The sequence below is a fragment of the Coregonus lavaretus genome (genome assembly GCF_964263955.1).
Source record: "Coregonus lavaretus genome assembly, chromosome: 26".
Lineage (NCBI taxonomy): Eukaryota > Metazoa > Chordata > Actinopteri > Salmoniformes > Salmonidae > Coregonus > Coregonus lavaretus.
The window spans coordinates 10918796-10934404 of NC_140013.1; the positions used below are offsets into that span (position 1 = coordinate 10918796).

General features: G+C 41.0%; 2 protein-coding genes and 1 pseudogene across 4 annotated transcripts; 2 read left to right on the forward strand and 1 right to left on the reverse strand.

Moving 5' to 3' along the window:
• The first annotated feature begins 678 nt into the window (after positions 1–678).
• LOC311102244 (calcineurin B homologous protein 2-like) lies at positions 679–4116 on the forward strand. Of its 2 annotated transcripts, none has more exons than XM_084143508.1 (7): positions 679–958; positions 1535–1607; positions 1739–1819; positions 2096–2220; positions 2328–2389; positions 2785–2907; positions 3183–4116. In XM_084143508.1, exons 1-7 carry the CDS (start codon positions 955–957, stop codon positions 3234–3236), a joined length of 522 nt encoding a protein of 173 aa, XP_083999634.1. In that variant the 5' UTR covers positions 679–954; the 3' UTR covers positions 3237–4116. The 2 variants fall into 2 exon arrangements, with proteins under 2 accessions (XP_083999634.1, XP_083999633.1); XM_084143507.1 differs by having other exon boundaries at positions 679–942.
• A 282-nt stretch (positions 4117–4398) lies between these two features.
• Positions 4399–7563, reverse strand: LOC311102246 (cytochrome c oxidase subunit 7A2, mitochondrial-like). Its single transcript, XM_084143510.1, has 4 exons — positions 7483–7563; positions 5189–5275; positions 4674–4758; positions 4399–4560 (listed from the first exon to the last, which is right to left on the reverse strand). Exons 1-4 carry the CDS (start codon positions 7495–7497, stop codon positions 4505–4507), a joined length of 243 nt encoding a protein of 80 aa, XP_083999636.1. The 5' UTR covers positions 7498–7563; the 3' UTR covers positions 4399–4504.
• A 3624-nt stretch (positions 7564–11187) lies between these two features.
• On the forward strand, positions 11188–12324 carry LOC311101510 (ribonuclease T2-like; annotated as a pseudogene). Its single transcript has 4 exons — positions 11188–11255; positions 11378–11426; positions 11845–11925; positions 12198–12324. The product of its transcript is annotated as a ribonuclease T2-like (transcript).
• Positions 12325–15609: the final 3285 nt, after the last annotated feature.

The following is a 15609-nucleotide window of genomic DNA, read 5'->3' on the forward strand; positions in this document are numbered from 1 at the left end:
TGTTGCCTAGAACTTATAGAAATATTAATATTTTTAAACATCATTGAAGATCTGGATTTGAGTCCCATGGACTATTATCTAATAATGGTTTGGGAAAAGCAGTGTGCGGAAAAAAAAGAGCAGTTCATTGACTCATGACACACAAACCAGCTTTCCAACTGATAGCTGATAACTCTCAGAGCTGCCCCCATACTAAAACAAGACTACTCACGATGCACACATTGTCCTACTATGCTGTAGTCTATGGTTCCTTGATATCTGAAAGGGATGGTGCCATCTAGTGTAAAGGGACCACTGTAACAACGTCTACAAAGCATGTTTGATTTGCATGTAATACATTGTGTTGGACAGTATAGTGATGGACAGGCTATTCCGGAGCATACAGGCTAGTAGCCTATTATAATCATTGGGTTAAATATTCCATGATGTAATGGATTAGTGTTTGTAGTAGGCTATTAGTGATGATATAGCTATAATGCAAATATATTAATCAAAGATCCACTTTGCTATACATAATGCTATCCATGCTGGATAGTAAATCCAGGCTGTTGCTAAAATTCTATATAATTCATGGAGGTCTGTGGTTGAATTTGTGTTCTTGAAAACATATAAGTCACGACCCCATTGGTCATTTGGTCCCGTTGGTTTAACAGCCATTGGGTAGATATGATGCCTATCATTAGCGCTGAACTGACTGAATTGACGTTCAATACACCCTTGCTCTAGTCGAGGACACTGACGTTTATTTAATAGCTACCCTCGTGTATAATTTCTAAACTACAGGCAATGGGAAGTTAACAGGAAAATCAGAAGTTCTGGGACCTGGCGTTTTTTATCGAGTGAAGCAGATGTTATTGTTTTGTCTTTCTGTAGAAATGGGCTCGACAAACTCCACCCTGTCAAAAATTCCAAACGTCGAAGAATTAATGCAAGAAACGGGTTGTAAGTTCTCCAATGGGTAGGACTGTAATTTATGCTACAAGAAAAACTGTATTGAGATTGTCATGATTGTACAATAACGTCATAGTTTATGCTTCGAGGACAAATCTTTGAGAGTGGGCGTATAACGGGATTTCATTATGGATGTTATTGTGACAGCTGTATGGAGCCCAGTTGTTCTATTCCTTCTATTGCATTTTTTCCTCAAAGTTTTACAGCGCAGATATGTTGAAATGTGTGCAAATTATTCATCGCTTTCGCAACCTTAATCGCGTGCACAACTTTGGCTGACAAAAATACGCATGCGTCCTACCCAACCAACTACAGTATTGAATATCTAAGCTTTGAACAGAGACTTAAATTGAAATATACATGTGGCTTTGAGAAGTTGTAGGCAAATGAATAACTTGGCCTTTAGGCTACTTTTATAAATGCTTGAATAATTCATGGCGTGTTTGCTTGAATGGAATCCAGAGCAATGAACTGGCCTCTATATGGTTATTGCAAATATTGCTTAACTTATTTCGTGTGCCACTGTCCTGCCCCATTACTAATAGCATGAATCGATGGTTCTCTTGTTTTCTCATTATCATAGTCACCCCTGCACACATTGTTCGACTTTATGATCGTTTCGAAGCATTGGACAAGGAGAAGACAGGCCATCTCCGGTAAGTGGTGGGACCATGTCAGCTTTATGGAGTTTGTTTGTTGAAGCAGTTTTGACTAAAACAGTGCATGTCAGAATAATAATAATAATGTCTGAATGTCCTGTCTTTGTTTTATCCCCATTACTGTGAAGCCCACAGGATTTCGGAGCCATTAATAGGTTGGCGATGAACCCCATTGGGGATCGGATCATTGGGGCTTTCTTCTCTCCAGGGTATAGAACAACATTTCTTACAGGTTTGAGTAAAATTACTGACTTGATAACCTCACCAATGAAATGTTAAGGTGAAGGTTAATGTCCATTTTCGCTGTAATATAAAAGTCCAGGCTTTTTGTATGTCTCCTTAAAGAAACAGAGAGCACAACCAACAAGACTAAATATTGATTTAACTTCAGTCGATTCTGTGCAACAATAAAAAATAAAATATCCATGTATCCTGTACGTTCAGAATGTAAGCAGGTTCTGGTCTTAAAATAATATCTCTCTCAGACAGGAAACAGTGGACTTCCACTCCTTTGTGAGGATCCTGGCCCACTTCCGGCCTGCGGACAAAAACCGTCCGAAAGATCCCAGTATGCCTGAACCTGTCAACAATAGGACCAGTAAACTCAAGTGTGAGTCCTCTGGCTGATTTCTTTTTTTTGTGGTTGACTCACAAAATTGATTTTAGCACTCAAATTCAACTCAATCAGGTCCTCCCTGGTTTTCTCCTTCCTTTCAGTTGCCTTCCAACTATATGACCAGGACAAAGATGGTAAAATCTCCAGAGCTGAGCTTCTACAGGTCCGTCATAACTGTTTGCTTTACTGACAATAATACTCTGTATGGTGAGCAACACAATATACCACCAATAGTTAGTGATGCAAATTGTTTCTCTGTTGTAAACCAGGTCTGGTATGACCCTACAATTGATGGCTAAAATGCCTACACCCTATACCAGAGGTATTCAAATCTTACACTATGAGGTCCGGAGCCTGCTGGTTTTCTGTTCTACCAGATAATTAATTGCACCCACCTGTTGTCTCAGGTCTAAATCAGTCCCTGATTAGAGGGGAATAATTAAAAAAGCAGTGGACTGTCTTCAAGGTCGGGATTTGAATTTGAGGGCCCTATACAATAGAATGAAGCCATTCTCCAATGGGTTTGGGATGTGATTGACAGCTGAGGGTGATTGACAGGTGCTGCGGTCCATGCTGGAGATGCAGGTGACGGAGGAGCAGCTAGAGAGCATTGCGGACCGCACCATCCAGGAGGCTGACCTGGACAAGGATGACGCCATCTCCTTTGAGGAGTTCCGCAAGGTACCACCGGGAGGAACTCTAACACTGACATATCAACATGATGCATTGCAGCACAGTGCACCCAGAATTCTAAGACATACAAAGTTCATGTCCATAGAAAATAATGTTGGCCATTGCTGTAGTCAAACAGCATACTGTACATTGTACGATGACAGTATTTTGCCTATCCTGTCTCATATTCAGTGGCTGCATGTGTTGTATTTGATTGTGATGTAATATATATACCAATTCCACCATTCCACTCGGTCTAACTTTGGCTTTCCTTTTTCTTACAGTCCCTGGAGAAGGTGAACATCGACCACAAGATGAGCATTCGCTTCCTGCGCTAGTTAGAGTGGTTACATTGGGTCAACTGATCGTTCACAGAGATGTAGCCCACTTTGTGTGTACTCATCCCTCCATGGTAAAAACAAGGCTTCTGCAGGGAAATATGACTGATTCCTTTAACTGGATGACTAACACTAAATACCTTAAATGACTGACAAATATGCTGTATCTTAATATGTTGTTTACAGCATACTGGAATATGGGCGTCATGTTCCAAAGTCTAACTGCACTATAGGCCTACTGTATCACTACATAGTAACTAACTGCTTTTATATAATACTGTAAAATGCCATTTAATAATAATAATTATACATGGGACTTATATAGCGCTAATCAATGACCCAATATCGCTTTACAATTGTACAAAACAAATATTTAAAAAATGTGTGAATAATCTACATTTTAATCTATGTTAGTTTTGACAAGGGCAAACATAAGCTTTTATGAAGGGAAACAGATACTTGAAGTTCACTCTTCCTTGTACATTTTTTAAAAGTAAGACTTGACTGTAATAAGTCTCTAGATGTAGCAGTCGGTGTCCAATTACACTGAACATGGGAACTATACATACGAGTATGAAAGTGATAGAATATTTCTACAAATAAGTATTTTTCTAAATGATACCATTGATTTACTGAGTTGCATATGAGGAGAAAGGCCATGAAAAAGTTAAGCTTGGCTATTATTGTGTTTCAATATATTTGATTTAGAGAGAATGACAGTCACACAAAATGAATGTCTACATTTTCACCCAGGGTAACGAAAGGGTCTGTTTGTGACTGACTGGATGACATTGACCTAATGTGTGCCAAAATGTATTTCTCAAATCTATGCATTTTTTGGTCAGATACATGGAATCTTTATTAAATAACCCTATTGGTATTTGGGTGGAGTATCTTTGCGTATTTCAAGCATCAGTACATTTTGCTTTTTGATGTTACTGATTCAAATAGTCACACCTCCTGTTGCTATCTACGGCCATATAACATGGGGTTATTTTCAAAGTTTGTTCTGTGTGAAATGTTCCTTAAAATTGGGTGGCAGGAATAGATCTTTTCACTGAGGTTAAGTGAAATAACACATGGGCGATAGAGGAAAATAAAGTATTTCTTAAGTGGTTGACATTCACACACACTGACATTCAGGCTTGCCTTGAAACAGAGGCATAATGGAGAGATTTATTCTGTACATAAAGTGTGCCACGACAATAGAAGAAGGTCATAAAGTGGAATTGATTTAAACAATAAACACATGCATTAGCAGGGCTTCCTCATTTGCCCTTAGGCTGACAAGCACATAGAATCCAGAATAAGGAGTATCCAGTGCCTTAAAAGAACAGAAAGACACAATGATTAGAACATATATGATGCAGCATAGAAAACCCTCAGCACAATACTCCAAATGTACAGAGTGCGTTGATGGAAGAATGTAACAGGGACCTGCGAGGGTGATGGTCATTGTTAGACGGTAGAGAAGGACATCAGTGGTCCCGCCCTTGATGTGGACTGGCAAGTCGTTGTCCGCCTGTAACCAAAGTTAGGGGTCAAATCACTGGAGGCATTTATTTTAAGCCAAAAATTACTTTGTGATATGTGATGATAAAATCAGACTGAATTGCATTCCGGACCAGAACGGAACAACTATCCCCTCAGGCCCCTTTAAAACCCTTAATGCTCCTTTTCTATGTTCAATACTGTGACAAGTCTTGGAGGACCTCAGGCAATTCACCAATCTTGCAACATGACACATCCGGTAGATCACAATCAGGTCAATGTTGCTCTACAGTACTTCATTGAACATGTTCTGCAGACATTGATGAATGTCTTTGTTTGCTGCCAAAATCACATCTTGTTGACATTGTTGGCCCATTGTTTGCCAATAAATATCTAAATTCACTTGTTTTCTTAGTTTGGGATTGTTTATCTCCCAGGCGTCCTAATGATGTCATGCTCACCTGGAATAGCTTCTGATGATCTGGCACCTTGTTCTTCATCTGTTTGGTTGTTGTGCTGAAGGCTCTGATAGCCAACCTAGGCAGCTTCTGAAAGGATCCCACAGTCACAAAATCAGCCATGTTATCCTGTGCCAGCATAGGATGTGAAAGCTAGATTGAAAATATAGGGTTTACGCCAAAACATTCCTTTGTAGCCCTTTCTGCCAAATGTCCAAAACAAATCGGTTGGATTCTTAATGGGACATGCTGACTGAGCAGCTGAGGCTAGGTGCTGTTTTCATAGTGTTTCTAGTAGAATACATCATTTGATAATAACATAACAATAGTATAGTAAGTTATTTAGAGAATGGATGATCAGGATTAGATGGTAATATTAGCGTGGCATTTACCTTTGGGTTTCAACACCTGTTTTTCTATTTTCACTTTTAGAGGGATGTGATACTAGCCTTTGAGAGAGTGCTTGTTTTTTTCTATAAGAGGAAAGAGCTATGGAAAACTCTTTGGGTTACTCTTACTTCCCTTTCTGTTGAAGTAGTGTTAGTCATGACAACATCTGCTATTGTATACAGTCTTGGTTATGAGAGGAAATATCCACTTCTAACCTTTTGAGTGGTTCGCATACACAATTCTTTTTTACAGAACTCCAAATGTTCCTTTTTATGTTATTTTAACAGCATGCAGGGGGGAATTTCACATGACTTGTAGGTGTGTATCACCTTCTTTAGTATGTTTTAGACTTTTTGAGTGAATATACCATTTTGGCATCTTATACATGCTTTCCATCCAAAGTGATGCTAGTTTCAAAGACAGCTGGGTTGTCACATCAAATATGCTTGATTAAATCAACATCCTCCAAGATACCAAAAGAACAAAACCAAAAGGCTTCTCTGTAAACAAGGCAGAGATTCAATTTCCTTTTACAGAGATTATGTCACTCCTAATGAAATATGAAATCAGACCACGTATCGATATTCTGTAAAATGACATTGTCAAGTGCATACCGGTATATAACCATTATTGTCAATTAGATAATCTGTTGAAAATCAGGGTGAAACCATACCATCTAACCCATACAACTTGTTCTGACCCATTATGTTCATTCATTATAACAGCACTATTTCAGCACTGGGGACTTGTGTTCTGAAAGAAAGTCATCTCTTTTCAAGTTTTTAATCTATTGGTCTTTGTATCACGTTAACATTTTCTGTGAGGTGAATCTCTTACTACTTTTTACTGTCACAGGCAAAACCTTTTCATTTCATTAAAGGCAATTTTGTATACTTCTGTTGACTTGGGCTCTGTCCCTTTAAGAGAACTGTACCACCGAATAATATCTACCAAGGTCAAATTGGGTGCCTGAACCAGCAGGGCGAGAACTGGCATTGCTGCCAGCCAATGACTGCCACACAACCTGTGACCTCAACCAATTAAATTATATATTTTGGAGGGAGAGAGGAACATTAAACCCTTCCCCTTGGACTGGATTCCCTGTGTGTGTGTGTGTGTGTGTGTGTGTGTGTGTGTGTGTGTGTGTGTGTGTGTGTGTGTGTGTGTGTACATGTGTACGTATGTGTAAGCTATATGTGGATATGGCACAGTTTGCCTAGAGAAATCATAAAGGAAAGATAGAGGAAATGTGAACCAATGAAAATATATAAGACTAATATACAATGGCATTTTTCCACCTCACCAAGAAGTGAGAGAGATATAATTAAAATGATATGACCTCTCAGTAGGAGCTTGTAAACTAGATATTTTAAAAGAACAATAAGACCCAGTTTTTTATTAAATTTCATCTGAATAACGTAGTCCCCTGTAGCTCAGTTGGTAGAGCATGGTGCTTCCAACGCCAGGGGTGTGGGTTCGTTTCCCATGGGGGGCCAGTATGAAAATGTATGCACTCACTAACTGTAAGTCGCTCTGGATAAGAGCGTCTGCTAAAATGTAAATAACAACATGAGTCCAAAAGGACCTTACAGAGAGATCATCTAGACAGATAGAAATATATCTCTGTAATTACATTGAACTAGAATGACATCTCCTGGGACCAACCATTTTGCTGGCCTCGCTATCAATCGACCACAGTAACAACAAGTAATCAGGAAGACAGCACATCTCATTTTGCCATCTACTCTCCACAATAATAAAAGTTGGTACAAAGGTCAGTCCAACTGTACTTCCCTTTCCAAATAAGATCCAAGATTCTACTAATACAATTATAATTATTTATATGATTCAGATTACCATTGGCAGCAGAGAGAACATAAATATTAGGAAGAATAGTTAGTTTTTACCAGGAAGTGATTCATGGTGGAGGTTGTACTCAGTGTGAAGCCTCTTTCTGCTTGTCTAGCCGTGGCCCGTACAAGGGCACAGTCACATATTGCAGCAATTCTGAATAGGAGCCAAAGTATGGTAACCAGGAGAGACCAAACTCTCCCGGAACTATGGAAGTGCTCAAGCCTTCACTCCCAAGGTCTAAAATTGCTTCTTTGGTTGCCGTTGTCCACAATGATTTCTGTCCTCACACATCATTAAATATAAATATGTTTATTTTGAATTGAAGTGAAATTCTTTATATGGAAAATGTATGCTTCTCATTGACAGTTTATACTTAGGTACTCTCATTCCTGTATTTGCATCATTCTAATTTATTCACTTGCTTTCAGGGCACACTGTCCATCTTCCAGTTGTGTGAATAATATTATAAAAGAGTCTCAAAGCCTCTTCAACTGGTGTCTAACACAAGATATTAGCACATCATTTGCTATGACATGCCTATGAATCGACAAGTTTGCGGTTTCTTTCATGTTTATGAGAACAACATACTTCAGACTTTTTCACATACAATTGTAGCCAACATATTATTTATGTCACACTCCTAGACTAGCATAAATATGTTAGTGCTGCCCATGGAGGCCTTGCTTACTGTCCTTACCCTCACCCTGGAGTCCGACCCCTGGACAGCAGACCAGCAGGAAAAGCAAGATCAGGATCTTGCATTGTAAATACTCCAATCCAAAGGTGTAATGTAGATCAAAGTAGACTTTTCAATTTAAGACTAGTTATTTTTCAACTTCTATAATACATGTCTATTTTTGACTATAATATATCTTTTTGGACAAGCATACTTGAGTGTGATGTATTATTATGTTGAAATATGAAATAGTCTTGGGCATTAGGATACAGAATCATTCTATCTCTCCCAGGTTCTGTACATGGCAGTGTTTGAAGTTTACTCTGCAGTGGCCTTGGAGCTTCTGTTTGGTGAGTTCAACCACTTCTCCATAGCACTTCACCATCCTCATCGTCGTCAATCACCCATTCTTGTTATTCTAATTCAATCTAACTCTGCACAGGGTCTAAAGTATTCATCTCAATGCAGAATACCTCCAAACATCCAGAACTGGACTATCCATGGACTGTGGTCATTTTATTTTATTTTAATTCTTAAAGGGGAAATGTGTGATTGGTACATCCATGTTTGGACTTTTAAATTAATTATACAGTCAGGTCCATAAGTATTTTTGACAGTGACACAATTTGCATCATTTTGGCTCTGTATGCCACCACAATGGATTTGAAAGGAAACAATTAAGATGTGCTTTAAGTGTAGACTTTCATCTTTAATTTAAGGATTTTGTCAAAATTATTGTATGAACCGTGTAGGAATTACAACCATTTTTATACATAGCCCCCAATTTTAGGGGCTCAAAAGTAATTGGACTAACTAACATAATCATACATTAAATTGTGAGTTTTAATACTTGGTTGTGTCACGCCCTGGCTCTGGGGACTCTCGTATGTTGAGCCAGGGTGTTTATTTTGTTTAGGTTCTAGTCGTTGTCTATCTATGTTGGCCTGAGTGACTCCCAATCAGAGGCAACGAGTGTCAGCTGGTTGTCTCTGATTGGGAGCCATATTTAACTGTCTGTCTTTCACTTTGTGTTTGTGGTTTCTTGTTCGGTTTGTGTTAAACCGTAGACATCACGTTATCGTCCGTTGTTTTGATCGTGTGATCATTCTATTAATAAATATGTACGCATTCAACGCTGCACCTTGGTCCTCATCTTTGGTAGACGATCGTGACAGAAGAAACCACCAAAACTGGACCAAGCAGCGTGTCCAGGAGCCATCGCCTGGGGAATCGCTTACAGATCTCCGTGGCAACCTGGACTGGGTCCAGCCTTGTAAAGAGCAGAGTGGATGGACTTGGGAACAGTGGAGGAAGAGTTTCGACTGGGTCAAGCCTAATGAAGAGCAGAATGGCTGGAATTGGGGGCAGAGGAGTGAGAGTTGGGCGAGAACGATAGAGGCCTGGCCCACGGGGAGGAGAGACCCCCAGAAAAATTTTAGGGGGGGGCTCACGACGTCGGGGCAGCAGGAGGCCGCGGTAGAGCGGTCCAGCGGGTTGGCAGAGGAGGCCGCCAGGTTACGGGGGCCACTGGTAGAAGAGGGGATGGAAGGTGTAGAGCACATGTGTCAAACTCATTCCACGGAGGGCCTAGTGGCTGCGGGTTTTCACTCCTCCCTTGTCCTTGATTGGTGAATTAAGGTCACTAATTAGTAAGGAACTCCCCACACATGGTTGTCTAGGGCTTAATTGAAAGGAAAAACCAAAAACCTGCAGACACTAGGCCCTCCATGGAATGAGTTTGACACCCCTGGTGTAGAGGCACGGCGAGAGGTACTGGCGTGTGTTGCCAGTCCGGTCCGGCCTGTTCCTGATCCCCACGTAGGGCCAGTGGTGTGTGTTCCCAGTACGGTCCGGCCTGTTCCTGCCACTCCCACCAAGTCAGTGGTGCGTTTCGTCAGCCCGGCGCGGCCCGTTCCTGCTCCCCGCACCAAGTCAGTGGTGCGCGTCGTCAGCCCGGTCCGGCCCATTCCTGCTCCCCGCACCAAGTCAGTGGTGCGCGTCGTCAGCCCGGTCCGGCCCATTCCTGCTCCCCGCACCAAGTCAGTGGTGCGCGTCGTCAGCCCGGTCCGGCCCATTCCTGCTCCCCGCACCAAGTCAGGGGTGCGCTTCGTCAGCCCGGTCCGGCCCGTTCCTGCTCCCCGCACCAAGTCAGTGGTGTGCTTCGTCAGCCCAGTCCGGCCTGTCCCTGCTCCACGCACCAAGCCTACGGTGTGCATCGTCAGCCTGGTAAGGCCCGTTCCTCCTCCACGCACCAAGCCAGGGGTGCGCGTCGTCAGTCCAGCACAACCCGTGCCTGGGTCATGTCCGGAGCCGGATCCGCCGCCGAGGCGGAGTACCCACCCGGTCCCTCCCCTGTTGTGGTTGGTTGGCGCGGTCGGAGTCCGCGCCTTTGGGGGGGGGGGTACTGTCACGCCCTGGCTCTGGGGACTCTCGTATGTTGAGCCAGGGTGTTTATTTTGTTTAGGTTCTAGTCGTTGTCTATCTATGTTGGCCTGAGTGACTCCCAATCAGAGGCAACGAGTGTCAGCTGGTTGTCTCTGATTGGGAGCCATATTTAACTGTCTGTCTTTCACTTTGTGTTTGTGGTTTCTTGTTCTTGTTTGGTTTGTGTTAAACCGTAGACATCACGTTATCGTCCGTTGTTTTGATCGTGTGATCATTCTATTAATAAATATGTACGCATTCAACGCTGCGCCTTGGTCCTCATCTTTGGTAGACGATCGTGACAGGTTGCAAATCTTTTGCAGTCAATGACTGCCTGAAGCCAGATGCTGGGTTTCTTCCCTGTTGATGCTCTGCCAGGCCTTTACTGCAGCTGTCTTCAGTTCCTGCTTGTTCTTGGGGTGTTTTGCCTTCAGTTTTGCCTTCAGCAAGTGAATACATGCTCAATTGGATTCAGGTCAGGTGATTGACTTGGCCATTGCAGAACATTCCACTTCTTTCCAATCTGAGCAGATAATATAGCCCTAAACACTTCAGAATTCATCCTGCTGCTTTTCTCAGCAGTCACATCATCAATAAATACAAGGGAGCCAGTTCCATTGGCAGCCATACATGCCCACGCCATAACACTACCTCCACCATGCTTCACTCTCCCTTGCGTTACTTCCAGATATGTCTGAAACTACGTGGCCGCTTCGATATTGACCGGTCAGCCCCACTGCTCACATTCACACATCTAACCTGCCTGTTTCACCATTACACATCGTCAAACCTCTGACAGCTTGCATTTTTATCCTGGCTAAGTTACCTGTTCTCCACCCGTTATTCAGAGCCTTGGAGGATGCAGACGTCAAGCCCTCCTGTAACCAGTCTTATCAGGTAGGTAATCCCCATCACCTTGGGGAAGGGTTAAGAGACAGCTATAGGCATTGCATTGTGGGGTTTACAGAAACTAAATAGAATTACAATGCTTTTCCTGTACCCTTATTTGGATGTACAGACTGAGACACTGCATCCAAATAAGGATATGAAGGCTATAAACATTGTAATTCAATAATTTTGCCTTTTTACAGCATGGGTTTTAGTAGGGGTCTTATAAAATAGAACCACTTAAGTGAACTTGTTTGGTTGAGATCAGAAACAAAAGAGAAACCCTGAGAACATGACAAATAATTCCTATTTATGACAAAAAGGCAATTACCTTTGAACATAAAAAGTTGACATGGGGAAGTAGGATGAAACTTGAGGAATTCCAGCTGAATAAGTCTCTTACTGCATTGTTCTGCCATCTGTTCAGTACGATGAAGTCAACCATGCTCTGGCCCCAGTCATTGGAGATGACCCTGGTGTCCAGATTCAGTGTATAAATGATGACAAGGTAAGCATCCCTAGCCTGAGTGCCAGTCTCTTCTGTGCTATCATCCAAACTATTTGGCTTGACAAGGTCAGCAATGGAATAAGCAAGAGCACGAACAAGCTAAAGCATCACTGTAGTACTGTACCAAACCACACATTAACACCACTTGAGTGTTCACCGTTTGCCTTTGGTGTAATTTGGCAATAGCGTTGATGCTTCAAATATATTGCAGTTGTAGAGAAACATTGTTTATTTGTGGGTGTGTAAATGGAATCCCCCATCACTTCCCTCAGGGACAAGAAGTGTTGGTCCAGGTGAAGATCCCTCTGTCGCACACTTTTCCTGGGCACCCCTGTCCACAGGACTCCCGTCTTCTACTTCCCTATAAACTACGACCGCCCACACCAGCCCTGTGACTAGCGTTACGTCTGCCCTCACCACAGACTGGGTTGCCATGCCTGCTGGCTTAACCTAATGATAAGCAAGTTCTTGAATTGCAGGGCTCACATCTTTGAGGTAGATTACATTTAAGGCAGTCATATAGTATACAGGCACTTTATGTTCTTTAAGTATTTTTGTTCCACAAAACATGCTTTTGGTGATTAAAGAACATATATCTTTTTTAAATAAAAAAATGCTAAACATTTAAAGAGTATTTTAAAGCACCTTATTGTTACCTACACTACTAATCAAACGTTTGGACACACCTACTTATTCAAGGGTTTTTCTTTATTTTCTACATGGTAGAATAATAGTGAAGACATCAAAACTATGAAATAACACATATGGAATCATGTAGTAACCAGAAAAGTGTTAAACAAATCAAAATATATTTTATATTTGAGATTCCACCCTTTGCCTTGACAGCTTTGCACACTCTTGGCATTCTCTCAACCAGCTTCATGAGGTAGTCACCTGGAATGCATTTCAATTAACAGCTGTGCCTTCTTAAAAGTTAATTTGTGGAATTTCTTTCCTTCTTAATGCGTTTGAGTCAATCAGTTGTGTTGTGACAAGGTAGGGGGGGTATACAGAAGATAACCCTAGTTGGTAAAATACCAAGTCCATATTATGGCAAGAACAGCTCAAATAAGCAAAGAGAAATGACAGTCCATCATTACTTTAAGACATGAAGGTCAGTCAATACGGAAAATGTCAAGAACTTTTGAAGTTTCTTCAAATGCAGTTGCAAAAACCATCCAGCGCTATGATGAAACTGGCTCTCATGAAGACCACCACAGGAATGGAAGACCCAGAGTTACCTCTGCTGCAGAGGATAAGTTCATTAGAGTTACCAGCCTCAGAAATTGCAGCCCAAATAAATGCTTCACAGAGTTCAAGTCACAGACACATCTCAACATCAATTGTTCAGAGGGGACTGTGTGAATCAGGCCTTCATGGTTGAATTGCTGCAAAGAAACCACTACTAAAGGACACCAATAAAAAGAAGAGACCTGCTTGGGCCAAGAAACAGGAGCAATGGACATTAGACCGGCGGAAATTTGTCCTTTGGTCTGGAGTTCAAATTGGAGATTTTTGGTTCCAACTGCCGTGTCTTTGTGAGACGCAGTGTGGGTGAACGGATGATCTCTGCATGTGTAGTTCCCACCGTAAAGCATGGAGGAGGTGGTGTTATGGTTTGGGGGTGCTTTGCTGGTGACACTGACTTATTTAGAATTCAAGGCACACTTAACCAGCATGGCTACCACAGGATTCTGCAGCGATATGCCATCCCATCCGGTTTGGGCTTAGTGGGACTATCATTTGTTTTTCAACAGGACAATGACCCAACACACCTCCAGGCTGTGTAAGGGCTATTTGATTACAACAACTCATTTGCAGTTATTTGAAAAGGAAATCATCTCCCAAATATCACTATTTCTAAAACAAGCCATAGAAAGTTGGTTGCAATTTCAATTTAATCCTCCAGAAACGACAGAACAAATAATGTAACAAATATTGTGGTTAAATTCAAATATACTAATTGACAAAAAACCTTTATTTTTTGACAGAATGTTTAAAAAAGGTATAATCTTCGTAAATGATATCATCGGTAGGACTGGTGGAGTTATGTCGCACATGCAGCTAACAAAAACATATGGAAATGTCTGCTCTACCCAAAATTACAACCAAATAATTGCAGCCTTACCGCAAAAGTGGAAGAGGAAAGTGGAAGGGGGAGAAAGTAAGGAACTTGTCTGTCGGCCTTGCATTAAAGAACATAATTGGTTAAGGAAAACTGTGATAAATAAAAAAGTATATCAGTTTCACTTAAGGACCAAAGGATTGACAGCCGTCCCATATAGATTGCAAAATAGTTGGGAAGAGATCTTTGACGTACTGATCCCATGGCATAGTGTTTATGAACTGACACGCAAAACGACACCGGATTCAAAAATTTGAATCTTTCAATTTAAATTATTATATAAAATTCTTGCTACCAATAGAATGTTATTTATATGGGGGATACAATCTTCCCAGCTCTGCAGATTTTGCTGTGAAGAGACAGAATCATTAGATCATTTGTTTTGGTTCTGTCCATTTGTAGCTTGTTTTTGGACACAGGTCCAGGAATGGCAAAAGGATTGCAATATTTACCTGGAGCTAACCTTGCAGATAGCATTACTGGGTGATCTGAAAAGACAGTCAATCAATCAATAATATAATAATATTTTTAGCAAAAATGTTTATTTTTAATTCACAATCTGTAGAAGCAATGAGAATAGAAAGGTTCAGAACTTTTGTAAAACATCACAGTACGGTTGAAATATATATGGCAAATAGAAATCCTATATGGATGGTGTTAAGAGATAGATGGGAGGTATTGAATAGAGTTGAAGGATGGGACTAATAACAAATAATAACAAAGATAGCTAATAATGTAAGCATACTGTGTCCATAATAAGTATATAGGTTGTATGATGGGAGCTTTTGGGAAAGAGCACAGTTAGAAAGATATGGCATATAGAAGCAAACCGGATGGACATCATGAAAATGATCGTAGTAGTTCACGAGCAAAAAAAATAATGTGTATATATATATATATATAATAGAATTATTGTAAAATTAACTTTGTCCATAAGGTGTAGATAGTAAGTATAGACCGGAAGTAGAGGCCTGGGCATTGTTGTTCACTAATTTACTCCAAGTAGGGAAAGGATGGCGGGGTTGAAAAGTAATAAAGGGGAGTATATATATAAAAAAAACATGGGGGATTGGAAGTGATGCAGACAATTATGTAGCTCAGTTGGTAGAGCATGGCGTTTGCAACGCCAGGGTTGTGGGTTCGTTTCCCACGGGGGGCCAGTATGAAAAAATGTAAAAAATATTAAAATAATGTATGCACTCCAACTGTAAGTTGCTCTGGATAAGAGTGTCTGCTAAATGACTAAAAAGTAATTACATTGATTGTATCTTCTATCTAAAAAAATAAATTAAAAAAAGGAGAGTGATGGAGTGCTGCATCAGATGACCTGTCCTCCACAATCCCCCGACCTCAACCCAATTGAGATGGTTTGGGATGAGTTGGACGGCAGAGTGAAGGAAAAGCTTAGCATATGTGGGAACTCCTTCAAGACTGTTGGAAAAGCATTCCAGGTGAAGCTGGTTGAGAGAATGCCAAGAGTGTGCAAAGCTGTCATCAAGGCAAAGGGTGGCTACTTTGAAGAATCTCAAATCTCAAATAAATTTTGATTTGTTTAACAC

Coding starts and splice junctions, on each gene's coding strand:
- LOC311102244 (XM_084143507.1), top strand. CDS start 849: ATGTTATTGTTTTGTCTTTCTGTAGAAATGGGCTCGACAAACTCCACC. Junction 1,608..1,738: donor GAGAAGACAGGCCATCTCCG/GTAAGTGGTGGG, acceptor ATTACTGTGAAG/CCCACAGGATTTCGGAGCCA. Junction 2,908..3,182: donor CCTTTGAGGAGTTCCGCAAG/GTACCACCGGGA, acceptor TTTTTCTTACAG/TCCCTGGAGAAGGTGAACAT.
- LOC311102246 (XM_084143510.1), bottom strand. Junction 4,759..5,188: donor ATCATCAGAAGCTATTCCAG/GTGAGCATGACA, acceptor CTTTGGTTACAG/GCGGACAACGACTTGCCAGT. Junction 4,561..4,673: donor AATGACCATCACCCTCGCAG/GTCCCTGTTACA, acceptor TGTTCTTTTAAG/GCACTGGATACTCCTTATTC.